The sequence below is a fragment of the Pagrus major genome, chromosome 8 (genome assembly GCF_040436345.1).
Source record: "Pagrus major chromosome 8, Pma_NU_1.0".
NCBI classification, from domain to species: Eukaryota; Metazoa; Chordata; class Actinopteri; order Spariformes; family Sparidae; genus Pagrus; species Pagrus major.
The window spans coordinates 12,505,931-12,531,076 of record NC_133222.1 but is presented as its reverse complement, the minus strand read 5'-3'; the positions used below and the strand labels follow the sequence as shown (position 1 = coordinate 12,531,076).

Below are 25,146 nucleotides of genomic sequence, written 5' to 3'. Positions count from 1 at the left end.
TCTGGGTTACACAGCGATCTGAGAGAGAGGAGGATATATTTAGTGAGTAGAAAAAGACATAAAAAAGATCATACAGGATACAGAAGAGCCCATAAAACACAGGAATCATGTACCTATAAGTAAGTGACATGTGTCTTAGACCTTTGTGTTGATGGGACTACTGAAACATTTTTAAGAAAGGCAATGAGCCAATTAAGCAGCATTTATGAAGGGGAGGAGTGGAAAATGAGCGGCTGACAGAGGGAGGGAGTCATACTGTAGGACTTGGTTGGCTGTTGGGATGTCTCTAGAGGTGGCGCATGTGTTTAAAAGACGAAAAAGACTTAGAGAGAAAGGAAGAGAGGCTATCAGAGATGGAAAAAGTTGACTGACGAGTAGAGGACATGGGGATCTCTCATCACACCAAAAAACCCTCATCGAGAAGGCCGGGAAGCTGCAAAACCACGACCGACGCGCCTCGACGGGGTCACGTGGCGCAGAATCGCACCACGCTCGTGCGGACGGTGCACATCCGACCGCTGCACGCGCGAAGCACACCCTCACGCAAACAGCACGCTCAGACGGCGCAGACACGCAAGGTGCACCCACATCTGACGCAGACACACAGGGCGAGCTCACAGTCCGCACTCTGCTGCCCGACGCAGCCCCATGAGCAGTACACAGCACACAGCGATCACTCAGGCTGCACCTTCTACTGCTATTTCTGCTACTGCTGTTACTGCTGCTGCCTCACGTTGCTCTCTTTCTCTCTCCTCCTCCTCCTGTCTCCACCTCCCAACGCTCCTCCCTCCGCCTTCAACTCAAATACCACTCTTCCTCCTTCCTCCTCCTCCTCCTCCTCCCCCTCACAACCATCAACTTCCTGTTTGGATGAACTTTCCTGTATCCATCCTGACGTCAACCTGACTTCTTCTTCTGCTGTGTCTCTCTACTGCCCTGTGCCACCTTGTCTCATCTCTGATGATTCTGTCCCTCTCTTCTACGTCTCATCTCCTGACCTCACCTCTTCTGACCAACTCACCTCCTCTTGCCACGGCTCCTCTCCTACATCTACTTCTTCTTCTTCTTCTTCTTCTTCTTCTTCTTCCTCTTCCGTGTCCTCTGACTCCTTACCTCCTCATCATCCTGTCCTCTGCCGGCCGTGGCCTTCTTCGCGTTCTCTTTCCTCCCTGCTCCTCTGCCCTCCCAGCTTTGGGGATCCAGTCTTGTCCTATGCGTCCACTTTGGAGCACATCCCCTCTGGGCCGGCCCGGCCTCGGACGCTGCTGCGCCAGCAGAGCCTTCAGCAGCCTCTCATCCACCCATCAGGTCCTGGTCTCGGCCAGCCCCCCACCACCTCCCAGAGCTTGGGACAATTACACACTGCACCTGGACAGCCTGGGGGAGGCGGGGGTGCTGGGAGAGGAGTGGGAGGTGGCAGCGGTGGTGAGGGTGGGGGTGCAGGTACGCGAGGCGGTCCCAGGGGTGCACGGGGCAGCCCAGCAGGAGCAGGTGCCTCTCGCTATAGGGGAGGTGGTGCAGGAGGGCGCTCACGTGCCAATCCTGGCAGCTGGGATTACATGATGGACCAGATCCGGAATCGTGGCCTGGACGTCAAGTCCTTCCTGTGAGTCTCTACAACTCTTCTTCATGTGTTTGTGAGGTCTTTAGTGGTGTCACCTGCTTAGGCTTCTGTCTCTATCTCCGTCTTATGGTACATGCTATGCTATGCAGTGTTATATTATGTGTTTGTTTAAGTTATCTCTTTGCTTTAATGTCTTATAATTAAATAGTTTATAATATATATGAATACTGTATAATATATTATATATAATATATGATCTGCTTTTACCTTTATTTATGTGAAATACTTTATCTGTGCCTTTTCTTTTGGGTGTTTTCTTTCAATTTGTATCGATATCCAGGGAAGGATATTACCTCTGCCCGTCAAAATATGTTTACTGTGTGCTTACATGTATGAATGTGTATTATGTAGGTGTGTGTTTGTGGTCCACAGCTATATTGAGATTGTGTGTTTGGGGCATTTGCAGGATTCTTTTACACAAGGTTTAATTATCACTTTCACTGTAAGTTACAAATGCAATTCAGTCCATATTAGAGCTTATTATGTTAATGTGGGATGATGAAGTTGGACGCAGATGAGGAGGCTAGAGGTTGGCTTAACTGAAAACTCTATTATAAATGCTAATAAGGGAAGAGTTATAAATGTAAATAAGCTGTTGGCTATTGGCTCACAGGCCCTGTGGTGGTGCAGGAGATGGATCAACATGTTCTTATCAAGACATCATAGATCACATAATGACATTAACAATCATAGATTATGTTTATTAGATTTCATTCAGTAAATACAGTTACTTGAAATGTTTTATGATCCTGTCAAATCTCAACTGCAAGTCATTCATTGAAATAAAACACGTTGAGCGAATACAGTTTCCAACATCCGTCCGTATGAATGCACAGCGCTGTGTCAGCGGAAATTAATTGCAAAGCTTCTTATTGAGCAATCTGTTAAAAAATACATTTTTCCTAATTTTAGAATGAATGACATCATGTGCACGGAAAATGGCAAGGCAGTTGCGACATATTGCGGGCTATTTCTATCCCACCCTGTGATAAATTGTTCAGTGTTTACACTGCATGCTCTGCTAAACAGTAACATCTGTTTGGATGGCATTCAGCCTGTCTGCTGCAATTGTCTTTACAGGACAGTGCTAGTGGTGCTAGTTGATAATATTCATGAGATGGTGTCATAAGATGTCACAGTATATTTTATATTCACACTGTTTTCTGAAGCCATCCTTTGGAATGACTATTAAATATCCTGCTTAGGAGTCTCACTAGGAGGCCTCATCTGTACGTCATGAGTTGAAACTGAAATGGCAACAATTTGTCTGATATCATTTCATCTTTTATGCTAATGGGGAATCTACATCTGCTGGTTGTGCTGCTAGCCTGCTGACATGTGTGTCAGCATGTGCACATCACACAGTCCATGTGTCACCGTGCATCAGTATAAGAACAAGGGTTAAGCAGCTGTGTGTAGATTTGTGTTAACCCTGAAGCATTGATCTTATGTCACAAGCACCATTACTTCTACAACATATTGTTACTTCAGGCCAGAAGTGGAGGGGGAGGAGATGAGAGAGAAGGGAGGAGGTGATGAAGGGATGAGGAAGGACACTGCCAAGGTACAACATGTGTTTAATGTCCCTTTGCGCTAAATCCATTTTACGGTAGCTTTTTACTATTGTTTTTTTTTTTTTTGTGTGTGTTAAAGCTTCTCTGAGCATTTGAGTATGACACAGCTCAACTAATGCCCTCAGCTAACTGAGCATTAGCGATGTAGCACATGCCACCACCAAGGTCACTGAGAATATCGCCTATAATAGCCAACTAAAGCACTCATCACTTTGATGTGAGATTGAGGTCGTTGTATTTCCTTTTCTGCAACAGCAACACCTCATATGATTGATGACAAAGTGGTCCAGTAATAGACATGACCCATTGTTCAAGCCACTTAATTTCAACGCTGGCCAGATTCCCAACTTGGTGAATCATTGCTCAGTGAATGTGTTTATGCGATCGACACAGATATCTAGCGTTTGGAGCCGTTTCACCAAATGGATATCTTGGGTGATTGGTCCTTACGCTTTTTGGCTTAAAATCAATAATTTATCCGAGTGTCATTAATGTCTGTTCCAACTCCCGCCTCTGCTTCTTTAATGATCGCTGCATTGATTGGAGCGTTTTGCCAATATTCTTGAGTGTAAATGCTCGTACTTGAGGTGATGGGAGAAGAGGAGTCCAATAACCGTTACTGTATTTATTGTATAGTATCAGTACTTTACCATCATAACATATAGACCACTTCCCAACCAGGGGTACTTATGGGGATATGCGGGAAGATTGTGGAGTAGCTCATTGAATGAATTAGTTCAGTAATACGATTAAATCAAGAAACATCCACGTAAAGAGTCGGCTGCAACACGTGAACACCGTGTGATGCAGTTGCTTGAGTTACTATAACAGTAGGCTAAAAGACTCAAACAGTTGAAAAAGTTAGGAAAAGTAAAAAATAGAATCGTAAAAATAATCAGCCGACGAATGGTCAAAATAGTTAGCTTATATAATGGATAAACAGGTCAAACAGTTAGGTAAAAGTTAGGGACACGCTTTAAATAGTTAGCTAAACGTATACAAGGTTGAAAAACTGGCTAAACTGTTCAAGTAGTTAGCTGAAAGTAATGGATAAAAGGACGTAATAGTTAAATAAAAATAAAAAGGTTGAAATAGTCAGCTAAAAGTAGGCTAATGGAAAAAAAGTTTAGTAGGCCAGTTAGCTAAAAGCGAGGATAAAATATTAGCTTAAACTACCTAAAAGGTTTAAATATGTAGCTTAAAGTAATGGATGACAGGTCATTGTCTGCTGAAAGTAAGCTTATGGATATACAGTTCATATATTTAGTTAACAGTAATGGATAAATCATAATGGTCTGCCAACAGTATGCTAATGGGTAAAAGGTTAAGAAGCTAAATAAGCTAAAAGTAATGGATGAAAGGTTTAAATAATTAGCAAAAAGTAGGCTAGACTAATTGATTAAAGGTTGTAACAGCCTAGCCAAACGTAATGGATAAAAGGTTATTGTTGTCAAATATTTAGCTGAGAGCAATGGAAACATCATTCTAATTGTTTGCTTGGGTTAAAAGCTAACTAAAAGGTTGAGATAGTTAGACATTGACATTGTTACCTAAAAGTAAGGGATAAAAAAAATATAGTTTGCTGAAAGTAGCTTAATGAATCAAGCTGAAATTGTTGGAAAAACAGTTGAAATCTTGAGCTAAAACTAATGAATAAATAGCCTAAATAATAGGCTGTAGATAAAACCACTTAAAATGTTCACATTATTGACAGGTGGTGTCAGTGAAGGGCCTACTTGAGTTAATCTGACAGGGGTTTTTGGGGTACGTCAGACATACAATAAAGGGTTTGGAATCACTGGTGTAGCCGAGACATAAAACAGGGAGATTATTAAACAAGGCCTCGTGGTGCTGCAAGAAAAGCTTTTGACAACGTGTAAAAAAAAAAAGAGTTCAGGGTGATATCTTTCTGCAGCTTGGCAGCACCATACGTTCTTAGTGGAGGTATTGTATAGCAGTCAGAGGCTTAAGCTATAGACCCGTGGGTATGGGTGACAGGAGGGAGGCAGTGATGAGGAGGCAGAGTATTAAGAGTAGGGGATAGGGATGAAGGGGGGGAAAGGGGATTTGGAGAGCGTAGTGTAGCAGAATAGAGAAGATGAAATGGGAAGAGTGCAACACGGAGAGTGAGAGAGCAGTGACCCAGAAAACGGTGACACACACCGAGCACCTCAAGACACTGTGTCACTCAAATAGAAACAATTAGTCCAGATCTTCTTAATGAGGCTTAATTAAATCTTAACTCTGGAGGAAGACGACAGGCATGTTCGATGGGAAAGGTGAATCTGGAGGGAAAGCAGGAGGCAGGTTGAATAACTAGATAAATTACTACCGAGTGTGTGGGCGGTGTGGCGTGGTGTGTGAGTGTTTGGGCCTGTACATACCTTTTGAGACGCGTGGAAGCTGATGTGCGAGCTGCCGAATATCACATCCATTAACGATCATTAACTAATCATCAGCCGTTGCTTTAATTATTTGTTGTCTGTATGATGTGAACACAGCCTGCACCTGTTGACAGCGCCTCTTCATTAGAAGCATTACATTCTTATTAATTTGGCCTTTCAGGTTAAGGTATCTTCTTAATATCCTTCCCTGGACTAAGTGCTTACTGCCGGGGTGTTAATGTGCATATTTCCCCCATTATGACCACTCTCTCTGTTTCTGCTTCCTCTGTTTGCTCTGATATGGTCTCTAATTGTCCCGCCGCCTCTCTGCTTCCTGTCCACACTCTCACCTGAAATGACCTCTCCCTTTCTTCTCTCCCCCTGCACCACACCTTCTTTATGTCCGATGTCCCTCTCCTTTGCATCTGTTCTCTATTCTCGCCTCTCTTTTCTCTATTTCTGTTCCTATTTCTTATCGTGTTTTTTTATGGGGAGCCAGTGAAGGGAAGATGGTGGTCCTGGCTTTGGCCATTGGTGTGGCCGAGCAAGATGACTTTGCCAATATCCCTGACCTGCAGGAAACAGCGCAGGCAGCACCAGCAGCCAATCAGGAGCCCCCTCCTGAGAAGAGGTACCGGATCATGTGTGAGAGCGCTTGTTGTATGCGAGAGAATGGAGTGCAAATGAAAAGGACGTGAATGATATGATATCGAAGAAAAACAAGAGATGATTTCAGAATTAGGTAGAGGAGAGTTTTGTTTTCTAGTGTTTTTCGGTGAGTCACAGCACTTAAGTGCATTGAGCCAGAGAGCTGCACCTGAAATAGCACCAGAGCTTGACACTCTGTTACAGAAATAAAAATGAGAGCTGGCTATGAAACCAAATGTAGGGAGAAAAAATGCCTGTAATGCTGAGATGAGTAAAGAGATAAAGCAATTTGGATGTTAGCGGTAAAGCAGTAATGAGCTCATAAATCACAGCAGTGCGATGCTCACGGGTACTCATGTCCCTTTTTTCTGCTTTTAGGGCCAAAATTTCAGCAAATCAAATAAAACTGTGTTTTCTCATGCCAGTGGTCCTTTTTCATGGCCATGATAATTATCTTCCCCATTGCATTGACATTCTCCTCCACCATTTTCATCTCTATTTGTTTGTCTCTTCACTCCTGCCACACAGAGACCTCCCATTGGTAATTGTCATATTTCCTTTGGATATTCATGCTTTTATTATCCCAGTCCTTTCTACTCCTGTGTTCTTTTTTTTCTCCCTCCTGCTCATTAGCTTCCTTCAATCACCCTCTGCTGCTCGGAGAGTCTCGTCTCTGTAGCTCCACCAAGGGCCCAGAGAGCCTCCTCATTATTCCACAACATGGTAGTCACTTACATAAACATGCTGCTAAAAATAAACCTTTTCCTTGCCAGCCACCTTACACACTAGAAGCCAAAATATCTCCACTCATCTATAAGGATGCAACCACTCTCTTCGCTCGCGTCTCCCCATCTCCCAAAATAATTAGTTTTGCATTCTGTTTAGGAATTGGACCAATTTTTTTTTGTCGAACAGTTTAAGACCAACAAATGAGCACAGCGGCTGTGTCACGTGAAACAAAGCGGCTCAAACCGCACTGTGCTTGTGCTGTTCGTTTTCGGCCATGGATGCTGGTTTTGATTATTTGCACCAGCGTGTAACACCGCGGAGCCAGAGTGAAATCCTGCGATCGGTCCAGCCGTAGGCAGATGCGACACACTCGATTTCCTCTGCAGTCCAATTAGGTCGTTTTAACCTCACTTTGATTCTGTGACAAATTGGAGACAATTTGGAGATACATAATATGACGCTCACCTTAAAACAAAATGGCAGGGGAGGGCGAACAAATTCTGATTTACTCGTCACACCAATTATTCCTCATTCACAAGTGTTTCATCAATTTGACACATGACTTTAAACTGGGGCTCTATTACAATGCAGATGGTAACTGTTTTCTTATCTAGAGTGCACAGCTGCAGTTTGGAGGAGCACATGTGGGCCGTGGAACTGGAGACATTCGCAGGGTCAATCGTGTCCTCTGCGTGATAGTAATTGAACTAATAAGCACCTTTTATTTTTCGTAAAATTGCCTTTAGAGTTATGCTACATCAACACGCCTGTGAACGATATTTGTCGTCTGTTTAGTCTGCCTCATTTTAGTCTCTTGCCCCGAAGCATCTGGTGACCTTTCCTGGAGTTGCAAACAAGCATGAAAGTATTCTTTGAGTAAGAATGTCACTGTTGTGAACTTCAAAAGTATCCGCATTGCTCAGGATAAGTGTGAAACCCTCGGAGCCAATTTGAAGTGCACATTACTTCTGGCTTTTCCAGCTTTTGTGTTCACCTGGAAACCTCCTCAAATGGGTTGTGAAATCCACTAATAGACTAAACAGCACCACGAGCCGCAGGCTGCTCAGTCCAGCACGTAGGCTGCAGGACGCACCTCGATTACCGATAATTGAGTGTTTTTTGGTATTTTATAGATTAACCTGAAGTTCATTTAATATCTTTCAGTCAAAACAGAATGAGTGGCAGCTTACAGTCTGTGAACAATAGAGAACTAGGAGGTAAAAAGAAAACAAACACGTATTGACCCTTTCGTGAGCTCCTTTGCGTCCCTCTCTGGAGCTGTAAACTAATTCCACTTGAGCCATTTATGAGTTTGTCTGTTTCACGATAGATCGCAAATTCAAATGTCTAATAAATGATTTAGCCACACATTAATTGGATGCTAAATTTAGAAGCTCGAGTAAACATTATAAGTCCACAGGGAATTAGAAATGCAAGGTGTAAGCTTGCTGGGAGTATATCATTCCCCACAGTGTTAGTGCTGACTTCATAGATGTCTGACCATGATTTAATCAATCACACTCCTGGCATACTGCTCACTCTAAACGGGGCTCTCGAGCCCGCCTGATGCCCGAGACAAAGCTGCACTTCCATCCGTCTCTTACCCGCCGAAGCCCTTGTAAAGCCATATCATCTCATTCTGTGCATTCCCATCAAACACGTCCTTCATGTGGCCATCACTCATCTCCATACCTGCATCACTCACGTTGTACTCCGGGAATTTATTCAGCTAAATTGATCGTCTGAGCAACAACCCACCGGCAAATTTTTTCAGCCAAACATAAAAGCCTCTGAAGTTAATGTGGATAGTTTCTGTGACTCTCCAATTTTAACATCATCATTCATTCATCAACTTCTCCATGCCTGTTGAATATCAAAGAGCTGCTCTGCACAGCTGGTATGTGGACCCGGACAACAGTAGTGGAAATGGATTAACTTATATAATGTAGTTAAAGTTATTGTATAGTTAAATATTTCTCCCAGAATGTGCCATAATAACCTAACTCATCATTATCTACTAAATAGTCATGAAATCAAAGTTATTCAGTCGTTCCTGATTCATTCCTTACTCACTCCTCAGTTACTACTCACATCCTTATTGTAAAGTGTTAACCCTGAGAATTTAACAAAAGTGTAGAAAAGTGTCCATTTCTCGCAATGTTAAAGAAAGTGAGAAAAAAAAGATCCCTGGATCCGGCCCTTTAACCGGATCGGGACCAAAAGCTAGTGGAGTCGGTTCTGGGCCGAGACCCTTCCTCCATCCAAGTTTCGTGGAAATGCGTTAAGTCGTTTTCATGTAATCCTGCTGACAAACCAACAAACAGAAAACTATAACCTCCATGGTTATAATATGTAATAATTAATAAAAGCCAGTGACAACAGTGAAATGATACATGGATGCATCAGTAGTAACAATATAATAATGTCCTATTTTAACTTAAGTACATTTTGCTGGTTATACCTCTATATACGTTACTAAAGTAAGAGTGTAAGTGCAGGTGTTTTACATATATTGGTTTTACATATATCCTACTGTTGTATAATACTTAATTAAAGATCTGTGTGCTTCTTCCACCACTGGGAACAACAATAATCCTGTTAATGGGAACATATATGTAGGAAACTCCTCAAACAACAACAAAGAGGCTTTTCATTTACCCTTCAGCAGTGTGTTAACGCTCCATTGTTGCTTGGCTATAGCAAGCTAATCAAACACACTGTTATCCCCACTGGCCATGAGAAGGTGTTATAGTGCGTGATATTCATTATGCTCCTTCATTGACCTTGTGTGTCCGATCGCTGGATGAAAGTGTTCTGTGTAGCCATTTGTTTATAAAGTGAGGCAGGAGCTGACTGACAGTTTGAGCTGGCGGTAGTTATGGAGATTTTCAAAACCAAGGTTACACATTTTCAGGGAGGCGAGGAGGGAGGGAATATTGTTGGATTAAAAAATTGTATGTTGCCTTGATGCCAGGGCCGCGCATGCTGAGATGTTTTCATCGTAGGCATCCATAGGTTGTGGATCTTAGAAAGCTTAATTAGGATGCTAGAGTGGCTCGTTAATGCCTCATTGGCCTTCACTCATACAATTCTGCTGCGATTCAGTGAACCTACGCTGTAGGTTCTCCTCCAGTGTTGCTATAAAGAGAAGCCACAATCCCCGAGAGCTTTGAATCTAGATCTCTCTGTGAGCGGCAGGCGAACGGCCCAATGGCGACAGCGGTTCAGGACAGAGGAGGCGGGACATATTCCTTGTGCCACATTAACATTCAATCCACTTGCCTGTGGTCTTTCAATTATTCATCCATGCATGTTACATCATTTTGTGTAAGCCAGCGGAGTTATTTCTTGTTTCAGAATACATCTGGCAGTTATTGATAAATATAGATGTATACGCTGTTGCCTCAGAGACGGGATGCACTCTCCGAGTCTCCGAGTGTCTGTTAATTGCCAAGTGGGCTATATAAAATTGTTTCATAATTTATGAGCTTATTACGTTGCTTAACTTGACATGAAAGGTGAAGACAAATACAGCGCATGGCGGTTATGACCTTTTACCTCAATCAATATAAATGGTTATTAATTTAACGTCATGACTGCGTGTTTGGGCTCTAACCGCATTAGTCTGACGAGGAGGAGGAGTTTCATCTTGATGTGTGTTCAGGTTAATGTAAAGTCAGGTCATCCTGAGGTCAGGAGAGTACGGTTGGTAGGGAGAAATTTCAGGCCTTAGATGTTAGAAAAAACTGCTTTTATTAAGCTTCCAGATGATATCATCTGTATGTGTGTTTGTACATAAACATGCAAATTGATTATGTTATGCTCTGCTAGTCTGACACAGTGCTCCTCCTGTGACAGGGGCTTTATGGGCCCGACTAATCAGCAGAGTCCTCAGGGGCTCTGGTTAAGACTGTCCCCGAGGCTCGGCTCCCTGTGGCCACCACGCTCATCCCCGCATCACAGGGGGAATGATGAGATGCATTCGTGCTACGAGAGGGGCAAAGCAGATAGCAGTAAGGCGGAAAAAAAGGAGTCACAAAGAGAGTAGGAGGAGGGGAGCGCATTTATACATCCATCCATCCATATGTCAGCGGAGGATGAGAGAAAACGCAGGGTACAAATCCATCTTCCATCCATGAGAGTAGCAGGAGAGGGTACTTATTGTACTCTGCACATCCATGCGTTATGCAGGGCTGAAGGCAGCAGCACTCTAGCCAGCAGCAGGTACATGCTGGCACACATGCTCCTCTCATACATACAGATAGACGAAGGGCGGTTGGGGAGACAAGCTATTTGGAGCATTAACCTGGGACCTTGGTGTCCTGCCTCAGAACAGGTGGCGCATCTGCAGCAGCCTCCACCTCAGAGGCAATCTCTGAATCTAATCGAGCTTCAAAACATTTGGTCGACTCGTGTTTGGAGTTTTAATGGACTTTCAAAATGTTTTGATGATTTCGTGTCGTTGAAATTCCCTGGAACGATAGGTTAGTTATTTTAATTGAGCTTGGAGACAAGGATGCTTAATTGCAGAGAGTATTGGGAGGTCATAAAGGGAGGTGGGGCTCAACTGTTATACAGTGGGTAAGGAGGGTAGATACTCATTTTTAGGATTGGATCATAGTCAAAGGGGCAATAGCCCCCCACTAAAGTTAAAAGTAGTAGTTAAAAATATCTCAAATATGGCTCCTAATAGAATTTAAATCATTAAACAGGATAAAGATCCACATTTGGCACCCACCGAATTGTCTTGTGGTTTTCTATTTCCATTTCAGTGAAAGAAGCAGATACACAGAAGGCAGCATTTAGCACCTCCCTTGTTGCCTCTCCCTGAAATGGGATTTCAGTAAATGATGCTATTTTAAACTCATTTCCATCTCCAACATGCAGGAAGTAATTAGTTAACAGTGAAAGCATCCATATTTATACGTCACAGCAGAATGTTTGGTTAGAGCCTGAGAAGTGAAGCAGCAGGGACGACTGGCTGACTACAGTGTGAACGTACATGTGTTTCATGTGGATGACGAGTTATGTAAGCAGCGCCATGCCTCACTGCTGTGGTTCTGACTGTGTATGATCCTGGGAAGTGTGCTGTGGCCCCTGAAGAATGATAGATCTAGTGGGCGGCTATGAAATTGAGCATAGACATTGAAATACATCACTTCATGGTCTCGGGCGAGCGTGTTTGTTTGAGTGTGACATGTTTGCAGAGGGGTGGGGGTGGGGGGGTTAAAAATGAAAAAAAAAAAAAAAAGTGGTGGTGATGGGGCTGGGGCTGGGTTGGGCTTTCTTTCTCGCGTCTCTCTCCAGCCTAGAAGTGGAGTGTCTTTCCCCCCCCTCCCCCCCTCTTCTTCGAGCTGCTGGCCCTCGGTCAGGTAACAAAAACAGGATAGTATCACAGGACGGTGAAACCCAAAGTGGCCCCGCCTGCCTCCATATGTCTGTTCATGTGAATGTGTGTGTCTGCGAGGCTCTCACCCGTACCTGTCATATATCCTAAACCTTATCTTCTTTGTTCTCACTGTGTTTGCCTGTTTGCTGCACCCCTTCCCCTCTGAACACACCCTTGCCCTGTGCCCACTCCCAACAACCTCTTGTCACACACACCCCAAACCCCCCCATATGTATGGTCTGTGTTTCTAGAGCCGTTGCTATGCCAACAGCCCACTTTCTGTGCCTTAGCTGTGGGAGAATCTGATCTGAGTCCACTCTGCCTCCCACTGGATACTGTAGACAACTGCAGGCTCTAAAGCATCAATTTCCACATCAATCCCCCAAAGGGGTCGGACGGAAAAAGCATTGGCACCGAAATGTAGCAGTTGTAGTATTATCATCTGCCACAATTAATATCGCTTTTTTAGAAATTTAATAAACCGAAAACAAACCTTGATTTTCAATTGTTGATATGCTGCATTATCTGGAGGAAGTGTCTTATTTTCGTTGTTTAAACAGCCTGGAGGCAGCGCTGGAGAAGAGGACCTCCTCAGGTGCTGTAGTGAAGCAGGGCTGGTAGAAAGGCCATTCCCCCTGGCTGCACTAACTCTTACCTGAGAATGCAGCGAAACCCCTGAATGAAGCATGAAGGAGAATGAATAATTGAAGACATTCACTCCCCCATCGTTAGTTGGGAGGTGGAGGAGGAGGGAGGTGCCTTACTTTACGTCAAACCCGAAGAGTTTCTCTCCTTGAGCAGATCGTCAGATCTTCAGTTAGTATTTCTTTGCCCAGCCTTTTTTCTCTCCTCTCAAACTCATTGCCTGCAGTTTAGAGAAAATAAATAAATAAACAGGCCCTTGGAAATGCAATTACCTCCCCTGGCAACTAATACAACTAACACCAATTGATGAATATTCCCTTCCCTTCTTGAAGTGGTTAACATCCCTCCTTCCCCCCCACCCCCCCCCGTCTCGCTCCGGTTCCTTTGCTGGTTGAAGTGATTGTCTGTTTGCTTGTCTTGTTTGCTCGCTTTTTCTGTCTGTCTATTTGTCAGTATATTTTCCCCCTGGTTCTGTCCTTGTCTCCTGCAAAAATGTACACATTATTGCATTCAACATCGATTCTCATCCAAATTTGCAGTCTAGAGCGCCCAACAACAACAACAACAAAAACAAATATGACCCATGATACATACATTCTCCGAGTGAGAAGCTCGACAGAGAATGCTGGCCAGACAGACAGACTTTCTATGGGCTCCTTGTTTTCTGCCTGTCCGGGGCATTGCCTTCACTCTCTGAGTGACAACTACTTGCATATACTCTATATGCACATGTAGCCAATGCCAGTTTGTGCTTTGGCCCCTGTGTCCCCAGTCCACACTTTTAGAGTGTTGCTTAAAGGTTGTAAAATCAGGTTAGATTGAAAGTTAACTCTAATTTCTAGTTATTTTTCTACTAACACCCTCTTTTGTGACACTCTAAATGTGCATCTCCTATGTTCTTACTATTTGTCCCTTTTTTGTGTTTTCAATGATATTATATTTTCGTGTGGTATATCTACGCCTTATTTCTCTTTCACACTATCTCTCATCTGTCGTTTATTTTAAACTCCCCACGTAAAGAGCGGTGGTTCTCGCTCTCTGTTTCCTGGTGATCAATTGTATTTATTGTCCTTTTCTTTTCATCTTTGTGCTCTTTTCTCTCCCCTCAGCATGTTCGCCCCTTTGTCTCCTGTTAGAGATATTGTGTGTGCATAGCTCTTTATTTTTTTGTCTCTTACTTTTCGATACTTATCAGACTGACCAAACTAAGCCTCTCTTGTGTTTCCAGGCTTTCCTTCCTTCATCCCCTATCTTTTCTTGCAGCTCTGTTTTTTCTCTCTAATGTGCTGGTGTTTGTAACGATCTCACTCTCTGTTTTGGTTTTTCGGTTTTCGTAACCTCACTGTTCATGCTATTAATACTTGCTATCTCTTCTGATACAGACAAATAATTTTCAGCTTTGCTTTTCTATTTCTTACATTCCTTGTTGAACCTTCTATCTTATCTAAAGTGTTTTATGATTTCTGTCCAGTGTGCGTTTGTGTGCCTGCAACTACAGCATCCTCTCTGCATCTGCTCATTTCTTTTCTCTTTCTCTGTGTGTGTCTGTTCTCGTTTTTTCTTCTCTATCTACTGTTTCTTTATTGCCTAACAGTGTTTCAATGTTCAGCCCCTCCATGTGCCTTGACCAGTCATCTATGGAGTGCTGTGTGTCCAATGTGTCACATTACATTGGCCAGGACTTTTGCATTTGGCTCTTTCTTGTTCTATCTTTTATTTAATCTCATATTCTTTATTCTCTTTTCATTTCTTTGATGTTTATTCTTTGTTTTTCTTTATATTTTTTTCTTGTTTTCATGATGTATGAACATAGAGGTTTTTCTCCCAGAATGTTTGTCCCACTTTAACATTTTGTTTTCAACAATCCTCATGTGAAGGAACTAAACTTAACATCTATTAACATTTGTACTGAAGTAGCAGCTCTGCCATGGGAGATCTCTGCTCTCTCTTTTATGTTTTTATTAATATTTTGGTGATGTTGATTAATAACTGAGAGATTTAAACAGTCAAGCCCTTACAAAACTGTTGAACATCTGTCCTGTTAAATGTCTGGTCGTCTTACATGTTGCTATACATGTCTGTCTACTGTATTTATAGTGACGTCATGTTGCTATACATGTCATTATACGTGTGTGTCTCGTTAATGTCTTTAGAGAGAATACGGGTTGATTATGAGAGACAATTAATTGGTTCCTCTCAATTTTAAATTTAGTGGTTCTGTTTTGTGTTCTGTCTGAAAATGTGTCTGGAGGTAACTTTCTTGTTAGAGATATGGATGTTTGCCACACTTGGACATATGTATAGTCATCTCAGATTCCAAGTTTCATCAAACACAACTCACCACATCAAAATGTCCTCAGTTCTAGCGCCCGCTGTTAATCTGTGGAATCTTTGGCAGATTTTATTTGGCTTCGCTCATGATAGCTAGAGAAAGCACAATCCACTTTGAAGTGACATCTATCCAAAGCAAACTTGGACTCAATTGGTCGTTTCAGATAGGCGGTGTTTCAAGCGCCAGACAGGTGGAGGTTGGACTCCCTCCCTGTGTGCTCAGACATTCTCTCTTTCTGGAGACGAGTTAGATTCTCAGCTCATGTCCTCGCCGTTTTCCCGCCTGGTCAACCTGTGTTTTTGCTTGCAGGGGCAACAAGCCAGCTAACAGCCCCAAGGGCCAACCCCCTGATGCTGACGGCCACTCCTCCGTCACTGACCTGGCCAACTCTCTCACTGGAGACATGGTGATGGTAAGACCGTGTATCCAACTACACATCCATTCTGCTGTTGTCTTTCCTGATGATGACACCCCTGTCCATCATTTGTTCCACATAAAGACAAAATAGACATTATTTTATTGTCAACATATCCCATTAAAGGTCCAGTCTGTAGTTTAAGTGGCATCTAGTGGCTAAATACCCCTTGTCTTAGCCTCCTCTAGAGTCAGTGATTGTTTTGCCTGTGCTGGCCTAGAATACAAACATGGTGGATATAAAAGGCTGGTTGTCAACCTGAGGTTCGGGACTCACAAGGGCCTTACTTACGAAGACATACTTCTGAATATTATATTCCATTTCTGCCCCTAATTCTCCCTAAATCCTTCTCACTGGACCTTTCAAAGCCAACAATTTTACAATTAAAAAAAAGTATTCTAAAACAGCTACATTAAAATGTACGAGGAAATTGGTTTGGGACTATTTTTGGCTGCAGATTAAATAATATGTGCTTGTTGGTCATTATGGCACCAACAGTGTGCTGTGTACTGGATTGATACTAAACAAACTTAAGTTCCCATCTTTATTCTACTGAAAGGACTCATTTATGTGTTTTTATTAGCTTTTGAAGCTGTAAGGTACAGAGGAAAAAACACATCAGGCTTTGGTTACACAAACTAATGTAAGTAGGATCAATTCATTGTTAGTTTTGGGATTTTTCATTGATTTTGATGACAGTATGAAAAAAGTAACATTTCTCTAGACTGATTCATGAAGTAAATCTTAAAGTATTTAGTATCCCACCGGCATAACATTTTGGGACTCACAAGAGACAGATTAGGAATAAATTGAAGAAAGTAAAACAGAAGAGACGAAGATATTATGACTTTCAGTCCCCAGTGTGGGTCGAGTTTCAAGTTGTAAGTACTGTCTTTTTAATTCTATCCCCTCAGTTTATGAAGCAGACTTTCTGTTTCAAAGTTGTTGTCTCAAAGTGGATATTTTCTCAGTGTTACGAAAGAAAACTGACCTTGATATGACAGTTCCACTTTGGTGTGAAGGAACTTGACTCGCCTGAGTCCTGACCTCAGCTCTATCCAACACCTTTGGTGATGAATCAGAACGCCAACTGTGAGCCAGGCTTCATCAGACACAATCAGTGCCAAACATCGTTAATGCTCTTGTGTGTGAATGGAAACTAATCCCTCCATCCAGGTTCCAAAATTATTTAAAAACCCTGAAACCAGAAGAATGGAGGATCATACTGATGCCCGTGGTTTTATAACAAATGTTAATAAAGATTCATTTTACAGGACTGCAAATTTCACAAGAAGTGGGTGATAACTACAGAATAACATCATTGAAATGTCTTTGAAATTAACCCCATAATTACCACAAGAATGACCTTGAAAATCACCCCAATGTTATTTAATAATAATATTCTGTTAATAAATAATTGGTCACTTTAAGACATTTCCAGGTAACTTCTGCTGATCATACCATTTTAATTTCCCAAACTTCTGCAGGTTAGTAAATTGAAGTATTTTTTTCTTTCTTATACTTCTGTCAGAACTGAACACAGAGATGCACTCAAGTGCATGACTCGGGAGACAGTTCAGTTCAAGGTAAAAAAAAAAAGAAAAAAGTCTTTACTCAGAAGCAGGGTTTGATACACAAAAATGCAGTCACTCAGGCAAACAATCCCCAAAGGTCTAAGACAAAGGCGAGGTCAAGAAACACCAGAAAGGATCTAATAACCAGGAACACTAGACACGAGGAAATAAGGCTGGTACGCTTGACATGACCTGGCACAGAGAGCTGGGAACACACAGACTAAACACATCAGGACGGGGCAGACAGTCACAAAGGAGGGAAACACACCAGGGCAGGAAGAAGGGATCTGAAACGAGAGGAGAGATGAGCAACACGAAATAAAACAGGAAGTAAAGCAACAAAAAAGTGAAATAAGAACAGGATGCTAGTTGAGACATTACAACTCCAGCAGATCAGTCCAACTTCAGAAAAATTTTCCTAGGTTTTTTTTTTATAGTTAGCCAAAATAACAACAACTTCATAATCAGGAATCAAGTGACTAATTTCACATGTAAAGTTTAAGTCCTTAACTGCCTATTGAAGCCTCATAATAATGTCTTTCCATCACTGAAGGTAAACGTCACTCTCTTCGTATTTTTAGACAACAAGACATTAGCAAATACATTAATAAAAGGAAAACAATTTATATTTCCAATCATTTAATTTGGTGGCCTGCTGAGGGGAAGTTAGACAGAAACTGGAAATTAAAATGATCAGCAGAAGTTAAAGTGGCAACAGACAACTTTCCCAGTATTTTCATTCATTTACTTAGACGCTGATACGTAGACGCAGAAAACTCTTCTTTGCCAGTTTAAGCAGAAACCAGTTTTGTGTTAAAGAAATGACCTTGTTATTAACTGCTTGTTGAAAAATAGCAGAAAATTATCATTAAATAATATTGGGATAATTTCTAATACATTTTTAGGTAATTATAGATGTAATTTGGGTGTAATTTCAAATAAATTTCAAAAACGTTTCTCGGTAATTACCATCTACGTATCATGCAGTTTCTTGGCACCTAATCGGCGTGTTACCTAATTGTTCAGTGTGCACTTACTACTTACTATCACTCACTAATCATGAGGTAATTCTTTGCCACCAGGTAGGACTCGTACTGCCTAGTCATCCTCTGTGCGCAGGTTGATTTAAAGCTGCACACGGTAATAATGGAGCCATAATAGAAAAAAAGACACACACACACTGACAGTTCCCACAGTGGCAATCAAGCGAGACAAGCCATCCAAGGTGACTCACACTGTTTGATAAATTAGACTTAGAATATTTCACACTTGCTCTGCCTGTCACTTCTAAAACCCATATTGACAGGATCTGACTGAGCGAGTCTTTGTCACTTTGAAATTGAAGCTCTGTCCTGAAGCACTGGAATCAACAGTTTCAGGTAGTGTGGAGTGTTTGCATTCAAACCAGACAGCCAGGCCAGACTCTTTTAAAGTATCAGGCTCTTGCCCAAAGTGGTCTTATGAACTGCTGGTTGTCTCAATCCCCCTTAAAGTCCTCAAACGCTTCATTCCAATCTATGCTATTGTTAGAGCGAGAAAACAATAAAGGGCAGAGACAGAAGGTGGAGCCATGGGGAGAAACGAAGCGACCATAAAGACATGTGCAGACTGCCAACCTTGAGCTGTTCTTTGGTTCCTTCCATGCCCCTCATGCAATGATCTCTCTCCTTCTCTTTCTGTTTCCCTCTCTCTGTCCGCTGCTGTCTATCAGATAGTGGCCTTTTAGTGCACAGCAGTGATAAAGCAGTCGGAGTGGCTGTGAGAAAGAATGGGTGGTCTAAAGCTCCTCTATCTTCAATCTGAGCACCTCCTGCCTCTTAAGAACATTAAAAAGGAAATAAAACTCTCTCAGTCTTCTTAATGTCAGACCAATCTCTGCCTTTGAGCAGCTGCTTGAGTACGCCGTGATAGAAATGCAGCCCTAAAGATCTCCTCCCCTCACAGCTTCTGCTCGTCACGGTCTGTGTGCACGTGCTTGTGCCAGAGAAAGAGTGTGTGCCCTTGGACTGAGCTTTTCATGTGAGTGGCTGCTGCATGTGTTTATATTTACTCACCTGCAATTGTGGCCCTGCAGCTCTCACCGGGTTCGGAGGATGATGACGGCGAAGGGCCTATCAGCGAGAAGCTGGGCCGGATCCAGTTCAGCATAGGCTACAGCTTCCAGAACACGACCCTCACCGTTAAAGTGCTCAGGGGCCAGGAGCTCCCGGCCAAAGACTTCTCCGGCACCTCCGACCCCTTCGTCAAAATCTACCTGCTCCCCGACAAGAAGCACAAGCTGGAGACGAAGGTCAAGAGGAAGAACCTCAACCCCCACTGGAACGAAACCTTCCTGTTCGAGGGTCTGTGTTTTTTCCACCCAGCAACATGTCAAAGAACTGTGACAATTGTTATTGTTGTTACTACTATCTCTTCTGTCATACAGTGGCCCAGTAACATAAAAAAACTGTCATCAGATTCAGAAATACTAAAATCTCTCATGTAAAGTAACCAACCTATTTTTGAGGGACCACATTGCTCATTAGAAGACGCTGAAGGAGACAGCAGGTTTTCTCAATCAGCTTTGCCCATTTTTGGGGCAGTGGTTTCCATTATTAGGGCTTTGCTTGGCTGAAAATCCTGTTTAAAGTTACAGACATTTTGCTTTTTTGTTGAGAGTCAGATGAGAAGCTCAAATACACTAACATCTGTACGCTAAATTGGAAGCTATAGCCAGGAGCTGCTTCGCCTAGCAACAGCAGGGAACAGCCAGCCGGCTCTGTCCGAAGGCGAAACAAATTGGCCTACCACCTCTAAAGCTCACTAATTAACGTGTTGCATCTTATTTGTTTAATCATTATAAAAACCACAGTATGAAAACATTGGGCCAGGCTAGTCATTTCCTCCCGCTTATAGTCTTAAGGCCTTTACACACAGGGGAAGGCGAAATACTCGCCTGCAAATATGTTACATGCGGTAAGTCAGTAGCTCCCATGTTCAATGAGGTAAAATTATTGTCCTAGTAGTCTAGTGGATTGGAAGAGAGCACAGATGCAATATACGTAGCAGTCTGTATGTGCCGAAAGCAATAGAGATTATTCATCCCAACACATTGTCTTTACAATTGTTGTGTCCTATATTACAGGGTGATGACGGACATAAACAATCAACAGATACGCCATATGTTTTGCACAAGTTAATTTTAAACGTTTTTTTTTTGCTGCGTAATATTTGCTCTCTGTGTCCTCATGACGAAAACAACAGTTTGGAATAAAAATGACATGCAAATGAATCGCATGGAAGAACAAAACAAAACAAAACAAACAAACAAACAAACAAAAAATGCCCCTAGTCTGGCTATAGCTTTACAGTATATTAAACGGACATCAATCATCTCATCAAACTTTCTGCCTCACCTCAAGTTTGAGCCATTCATTATGTGTTCATGGCGTTTTCCAGTGCACAAAAAGCATTGTGGGAGTTGTGTGAAAATTCACAAACAAGGTGTGAAATTTGAACAAATTTTGTGCATCAATACCTCAGCAGGTTAATTTTTTTGTTAAAAGGAGAAATACTCTGAAGATCTGCAAACTGCAGATGTTTAGTGAAGCCATGCAGCGAGCAGTGAAGCGTCCCGGCACTACATGGTCTGAATTAGTTTCATTATGGCCAGTGTGCTTGGATGACAGCGCAATGGTAAAATAGCCAAAATAATGTTCAGCTCAGACCGTTTCCAAAATTAGAACAATAGCCAGTGCTCTTGAAAAATAAATGAGTTAGGTCTTTGTGAGCAGAGTATAATGATCCCTCTCTGTCGTGTGAGAGAATTCTGGCTGGTCCTGCAGTTTTTGAAATGCACTTAGTCCTTTTCCAAACTCGTCCCTGTTAGCAGGGTGCAGATCTGTACTGTCAAGAAAATGTTTTTACACTCTCTGTAACTTTGCTGCTTCTGTCTCTGTTTTTAGGCTTCCCTTACGAGAAAGTGAGAGAACGCACTCTATACCTTCAGGTGTTGGACTACGACCGCTTCAGCAGGAATGACCCCATTGGAGAGGTGTCAATCCCCCTTAACAAGGTGGAACTGGGCCAGATAAAGACCTTCTGGAAGGAGCTCAAGCCCTGCAGTGATGGCAGTGTAAGAGAGGGGGAGATGGCCATCTGGCAGAATGATGACAAATCAGTGCTTTCATTCAGATGTTGTTATTACTGTTTTATTGAAGCAAGTCTGATGGCATTTGTTGACTGCTTTCAGCATGCGAGCATGATTGACGTGATTTTAGGGTGAGCGGCGGGCTCGGCTAAGCCAGTCAGGTCACTGGACCGTCTGTGTTTGGCACAGGAGGTTAGAGCAGAAAAGGGCAGTGATGTAAGATTACACAACAAGATAGTGAGTAACGTAGAGTTTGATATTCCCTGATGAAACATGATATTACACTGCGTGATTCATACTCCATTGTGTTCGTTTGTGTGTGTTCCTCAGGGGAGACGAGGAGACCTGCTGGTGTCTCTCTGCTATAATCCCACTGCCAACACCATCACTGTGAACATCATCAAAGCCCGCAATCTCAAAGCCATGGATATCGGGGGCACCTCAGGTAGAGAATCCTCCTTGTTTGTTTAGTCTTTTCTCTGTCTAACCCTTGCTCACCAGTCTGACGCCGTCCTCACGACATTGGGAGCTCTGTGGATTCACACGCAGCTCCGCCGTCTACGTGTTCAAACATTTACTGACCTGTCCGTGCAGAGGACGGCGGCCGTCTGGCTCCCAAGCTGGGTCGCGCTGTAGATAGCCCTGGCAGCAAGGTGACATTACGTCAAGCCTCTCTCCCTTGGCCTCTCTCTCCCTCTTTCTGTATATCTATGAGGATCTTCAGCCTCCCAGCCAGATCTGTGTTAGCTCAGTCTGGTGCTAGCTTTTAAAGTATCAGGTCTCTTTTGTAAAAAGACTGCTTTCCCCCAGTAGTAGAAGCTTTGTCTGTTAGTATAACAGAATATGATAATGCTCCAGAATTGGTAGAACAAATCCCAGGCCCTATTTCCATAAATACTTCCTCATTTGTATATTTCCCAGCTCAGGGGATGAGTTGACCTTGAGCTCAAACTAGGTATCTGCTTCCCTGCTGCCTTCGCTGACTTTAAAAATTAGGAGGGTAATTGCAAACCTGACCCGAAAAATCACCTTGCATGGGCATCTTCATCCTCGCACACATGTAAACCGCTGTGCTTTGTCTGTGTCCACACATGTGCAGATCCATATGTGAAGGTGTGGCTGATGCACAAGGACAAGCGCGTAGAGAAGAAGAAGACAGTGACGATGAAGCGCTGTCTGAACCCCGTGTTCAACGAGTCCTTCCCCTTCGACGTGCCCGCCCATGTGCTGAGGGAGACCACCATCATCATCACCGTCATGGACAAGGACCGGCTCAGCCGCAACGATGTTATCGGCAAGGTAGCCCCCTCCAAGTCCTTCTTAGATAAAGTGACTGCAATTTAAAATGCGACTTAGTAAAGGCACTTTCAGACAGCAAGGGGGCCCATCTGAGGTTGATCGATTTAACCAGCAAAGTCACAAAAGTCAATGAGAAGAAAACATCCCAGAGTAACATTAGCTCTCAGTTGACATTTCTGAAAATATGCTTACTTGCATGTGTGGTGAAGAATTGATGAGAAGATCGATGCCACTCTCATGTCTCATGGCTATGGATGGTAAATTGTTAAGATTTTATTGATACCACTGCCATCATCAATTCTGATGATCAGTCTGATTCTTTATCGATACACCCTTATTGATTCCTGATAGATGTTAAGGTTATAAGAAAAAGGAATCAAACCCAAAAAACACAGGCGAAAGACAAAAAACTAAAAGCAAGCTTTATTAAAATAAAGCTGAGGTCCATAATCCATAATCCAAAAATGCAACAAAGGAAGGCAACGGAAAGCGGACAAAGGAAAGTTTAAAACAAAACAAAGAGAAACACAAAAACTGAATGAAGTACAAACCAGGATGAAGCTCGGGGGAACACGAGGCAGAAAGCATGAGGCTTAAACACAGGGACACCAGGAACAAAACAGACGAACTGGCAGAGGGAAAGACACAGACTTTAATACACAGGAACTGATTAACTAATGGATGACAGGTGAGTAAGAAAAAGGGCAGGACAACTGACAAAACAGGAGGATATAATCTACATAATAAAGCAGGAAAACAAACATGTCAGTACATTTTGTGTGTGGGAACAAAGTAGACGTCCACAGGGTTCTCAGCATCAGCACAACTGTTTTATTATCTCCGAGTCTATTTACAGCATGTATGCGACTCAGGTGTGCAAAAACTCCACTGTTAAACCGCCTCTAGCTGGAGTAAAAGTCCGTCTGTCATCATCTACAATGGACGAAATGAGAGAATATTTCAACAGCATTTGTTTTTTCTTTCAGTCAAAGAAAGAATCTGCTAGTCCAGGATATTTACCCTCGGTAGCAGGGTGCTTGGTTGGGAAACAGTGGCACTTGTGTCAAATACGTGGCATTGCTGGAATTGAAGCCCATGCTGCGTAGAAAGATATTTCACTGTCTAGCTGGTGTTTCCATGAAATTCATCTTACAGACATTGCAACAAGCACTGTTGTCATCTTTCTCCATGAAATGAAGCCACGCTTTGGACATGTTCTTCCTCTCTGTCAAGCCTCCTTTATGTCGGTTCCAGCGGTGTAGACGCATGAGTTTGACATCATTGTTTTGCAATGCATTGGAACCGGTTCTTGATTCCCATCCCTCTGTCTGGCAATTGAATACAAGGCTACAGCCGGCAACTGGTTAGCTTAGCTTAGCGTAAAAACCGTTAGCAGCCAGCTTGGCTCCGTCGAAAGGTAACAAAATCCACCTACCAGCACCTCTAAAGCGCACTAATTAACACATTAAGTCTAGTTTGTTGAACTGTGCAAAATCCAAATTTTGAAAACGTCAATTTGCAGTTTTACGGAGGTTATGTGCCGGACTATTTCTTGGCCAGGAGCAGTTGCCAGGCAACCAGCAGGGACTCCAGGGAGCTGCTGCTCCCAGCCAAGAAATAGTCTTCGTTGATCAAGGCTTCAACGACCAGCAATTACATATTAGATTTCTGATTACGCTTTCAGATTATTTTAAAGTCTACATCACCATCCCTGCTCTCCTTCCCCTCTCTCAGATCTACCTATCGTGGAAGAGTGGACCAGCGGAGGTGAAGCACTGGAAAGACATGCTCGCTCGGCCGCGTACTAACGTCGCCCAGTGGCACGCTCTCAAGGCCTGATCGCATCGCCCAGCTCCCTCCATGGCCCCTTCCCGTCTCCTGTTCCCTTCCCTCCTCCCTCCCCTCCTCCTCCCCACTCCCGTCCTTATGCACAAGACTGACTTGCTGCCAGGCTGCGAAACACGGGTACAATTAGCCATCTGCTCTCTTAAACCTTTAAACTCTTTTTCTCTTTTCTTTGAAAGTCTCTTCTTCTCTCCGACTCCTCTCTCTTCTTCTGTTCCCTCCTCCTCATACAGCCGTGTCTTAATTTCTGTGTCTCCCCACTTTGCCAATGGTCCCCCTGTTTCTGACTGTCTGTATGTCTGTCTGTCCTTATGCACTTTGCCTGTGGAGGTCTGATGTTCAGTTTCTTTGTCGACCCCTTGGTTCTGAACTGCACTGCAGCCCCTTGACCCATTTAAGGTGCCAGTCCCGTGGGATCACAGAGAATCTTAAGTAACGATCTAATCTCATATAATCCTATTGTATGACTATTCCAGGTACACAATACTATACAGTATGTACTGTATGTACATGTACATATTAATATATTAGGCGTTTAGATTGGCAGAACTACCCCTAT

The 25,146-nt window shown here is 42.9% G+C and overlaps 1 protein-coding gene across 1 annotated transcript; it reads left to right on the top strand.

The window, feature by feature from the left end:
* Positions 1-383: 383 nt before the first annotated feature.
* syt7a (synaptotagmin VIIa) lies at positions 384-24,581 on the top strand. The gene is made up of 8 exons (XM_073472440.1): positions 384-1,606; positions 6,082-6,213; positions 15,635-15,737; positions 19,389-19,656; positions 21,259-21,428; positions 21,774-21,888; positions 22,543-22,742; positions 24,477-24,581. Exons 1-8 carry the CDS (start codon positions 384-386, stop codon positions 24,579-24,581), a joined length of 2,316 nt encoding a protein of 771 aa, XP_073328541.1.
* Positions 24,582-25,146: the final 565 nt, after the last annotated feature.

Excerpts from the sequence above, each read along its gene's own strand:
- syt7a (XM_073472440.1), top strand. The coding sequence starts at position 384 with ATGGGGATCTCTCATCACACCAAAAAACCCTCATCGAGAAGGCCGGGA. Across the intron at positions 15,738-19,388 it reads TCACTGGAGACATGGTGATG|CTCTCACCGGGTTCGGAGGA; the intron begins GTAAGACCGTGT and ends GTGGCCCTGCAG. Across the intron at positions 21,429-21,773 it reads AGCCCTGCAGTGATGGCAGT|GGGAGACGAGGAGACCTGCT; the intron begins GTAAGAGAGGGG and ends TGTGTTCCTCAG.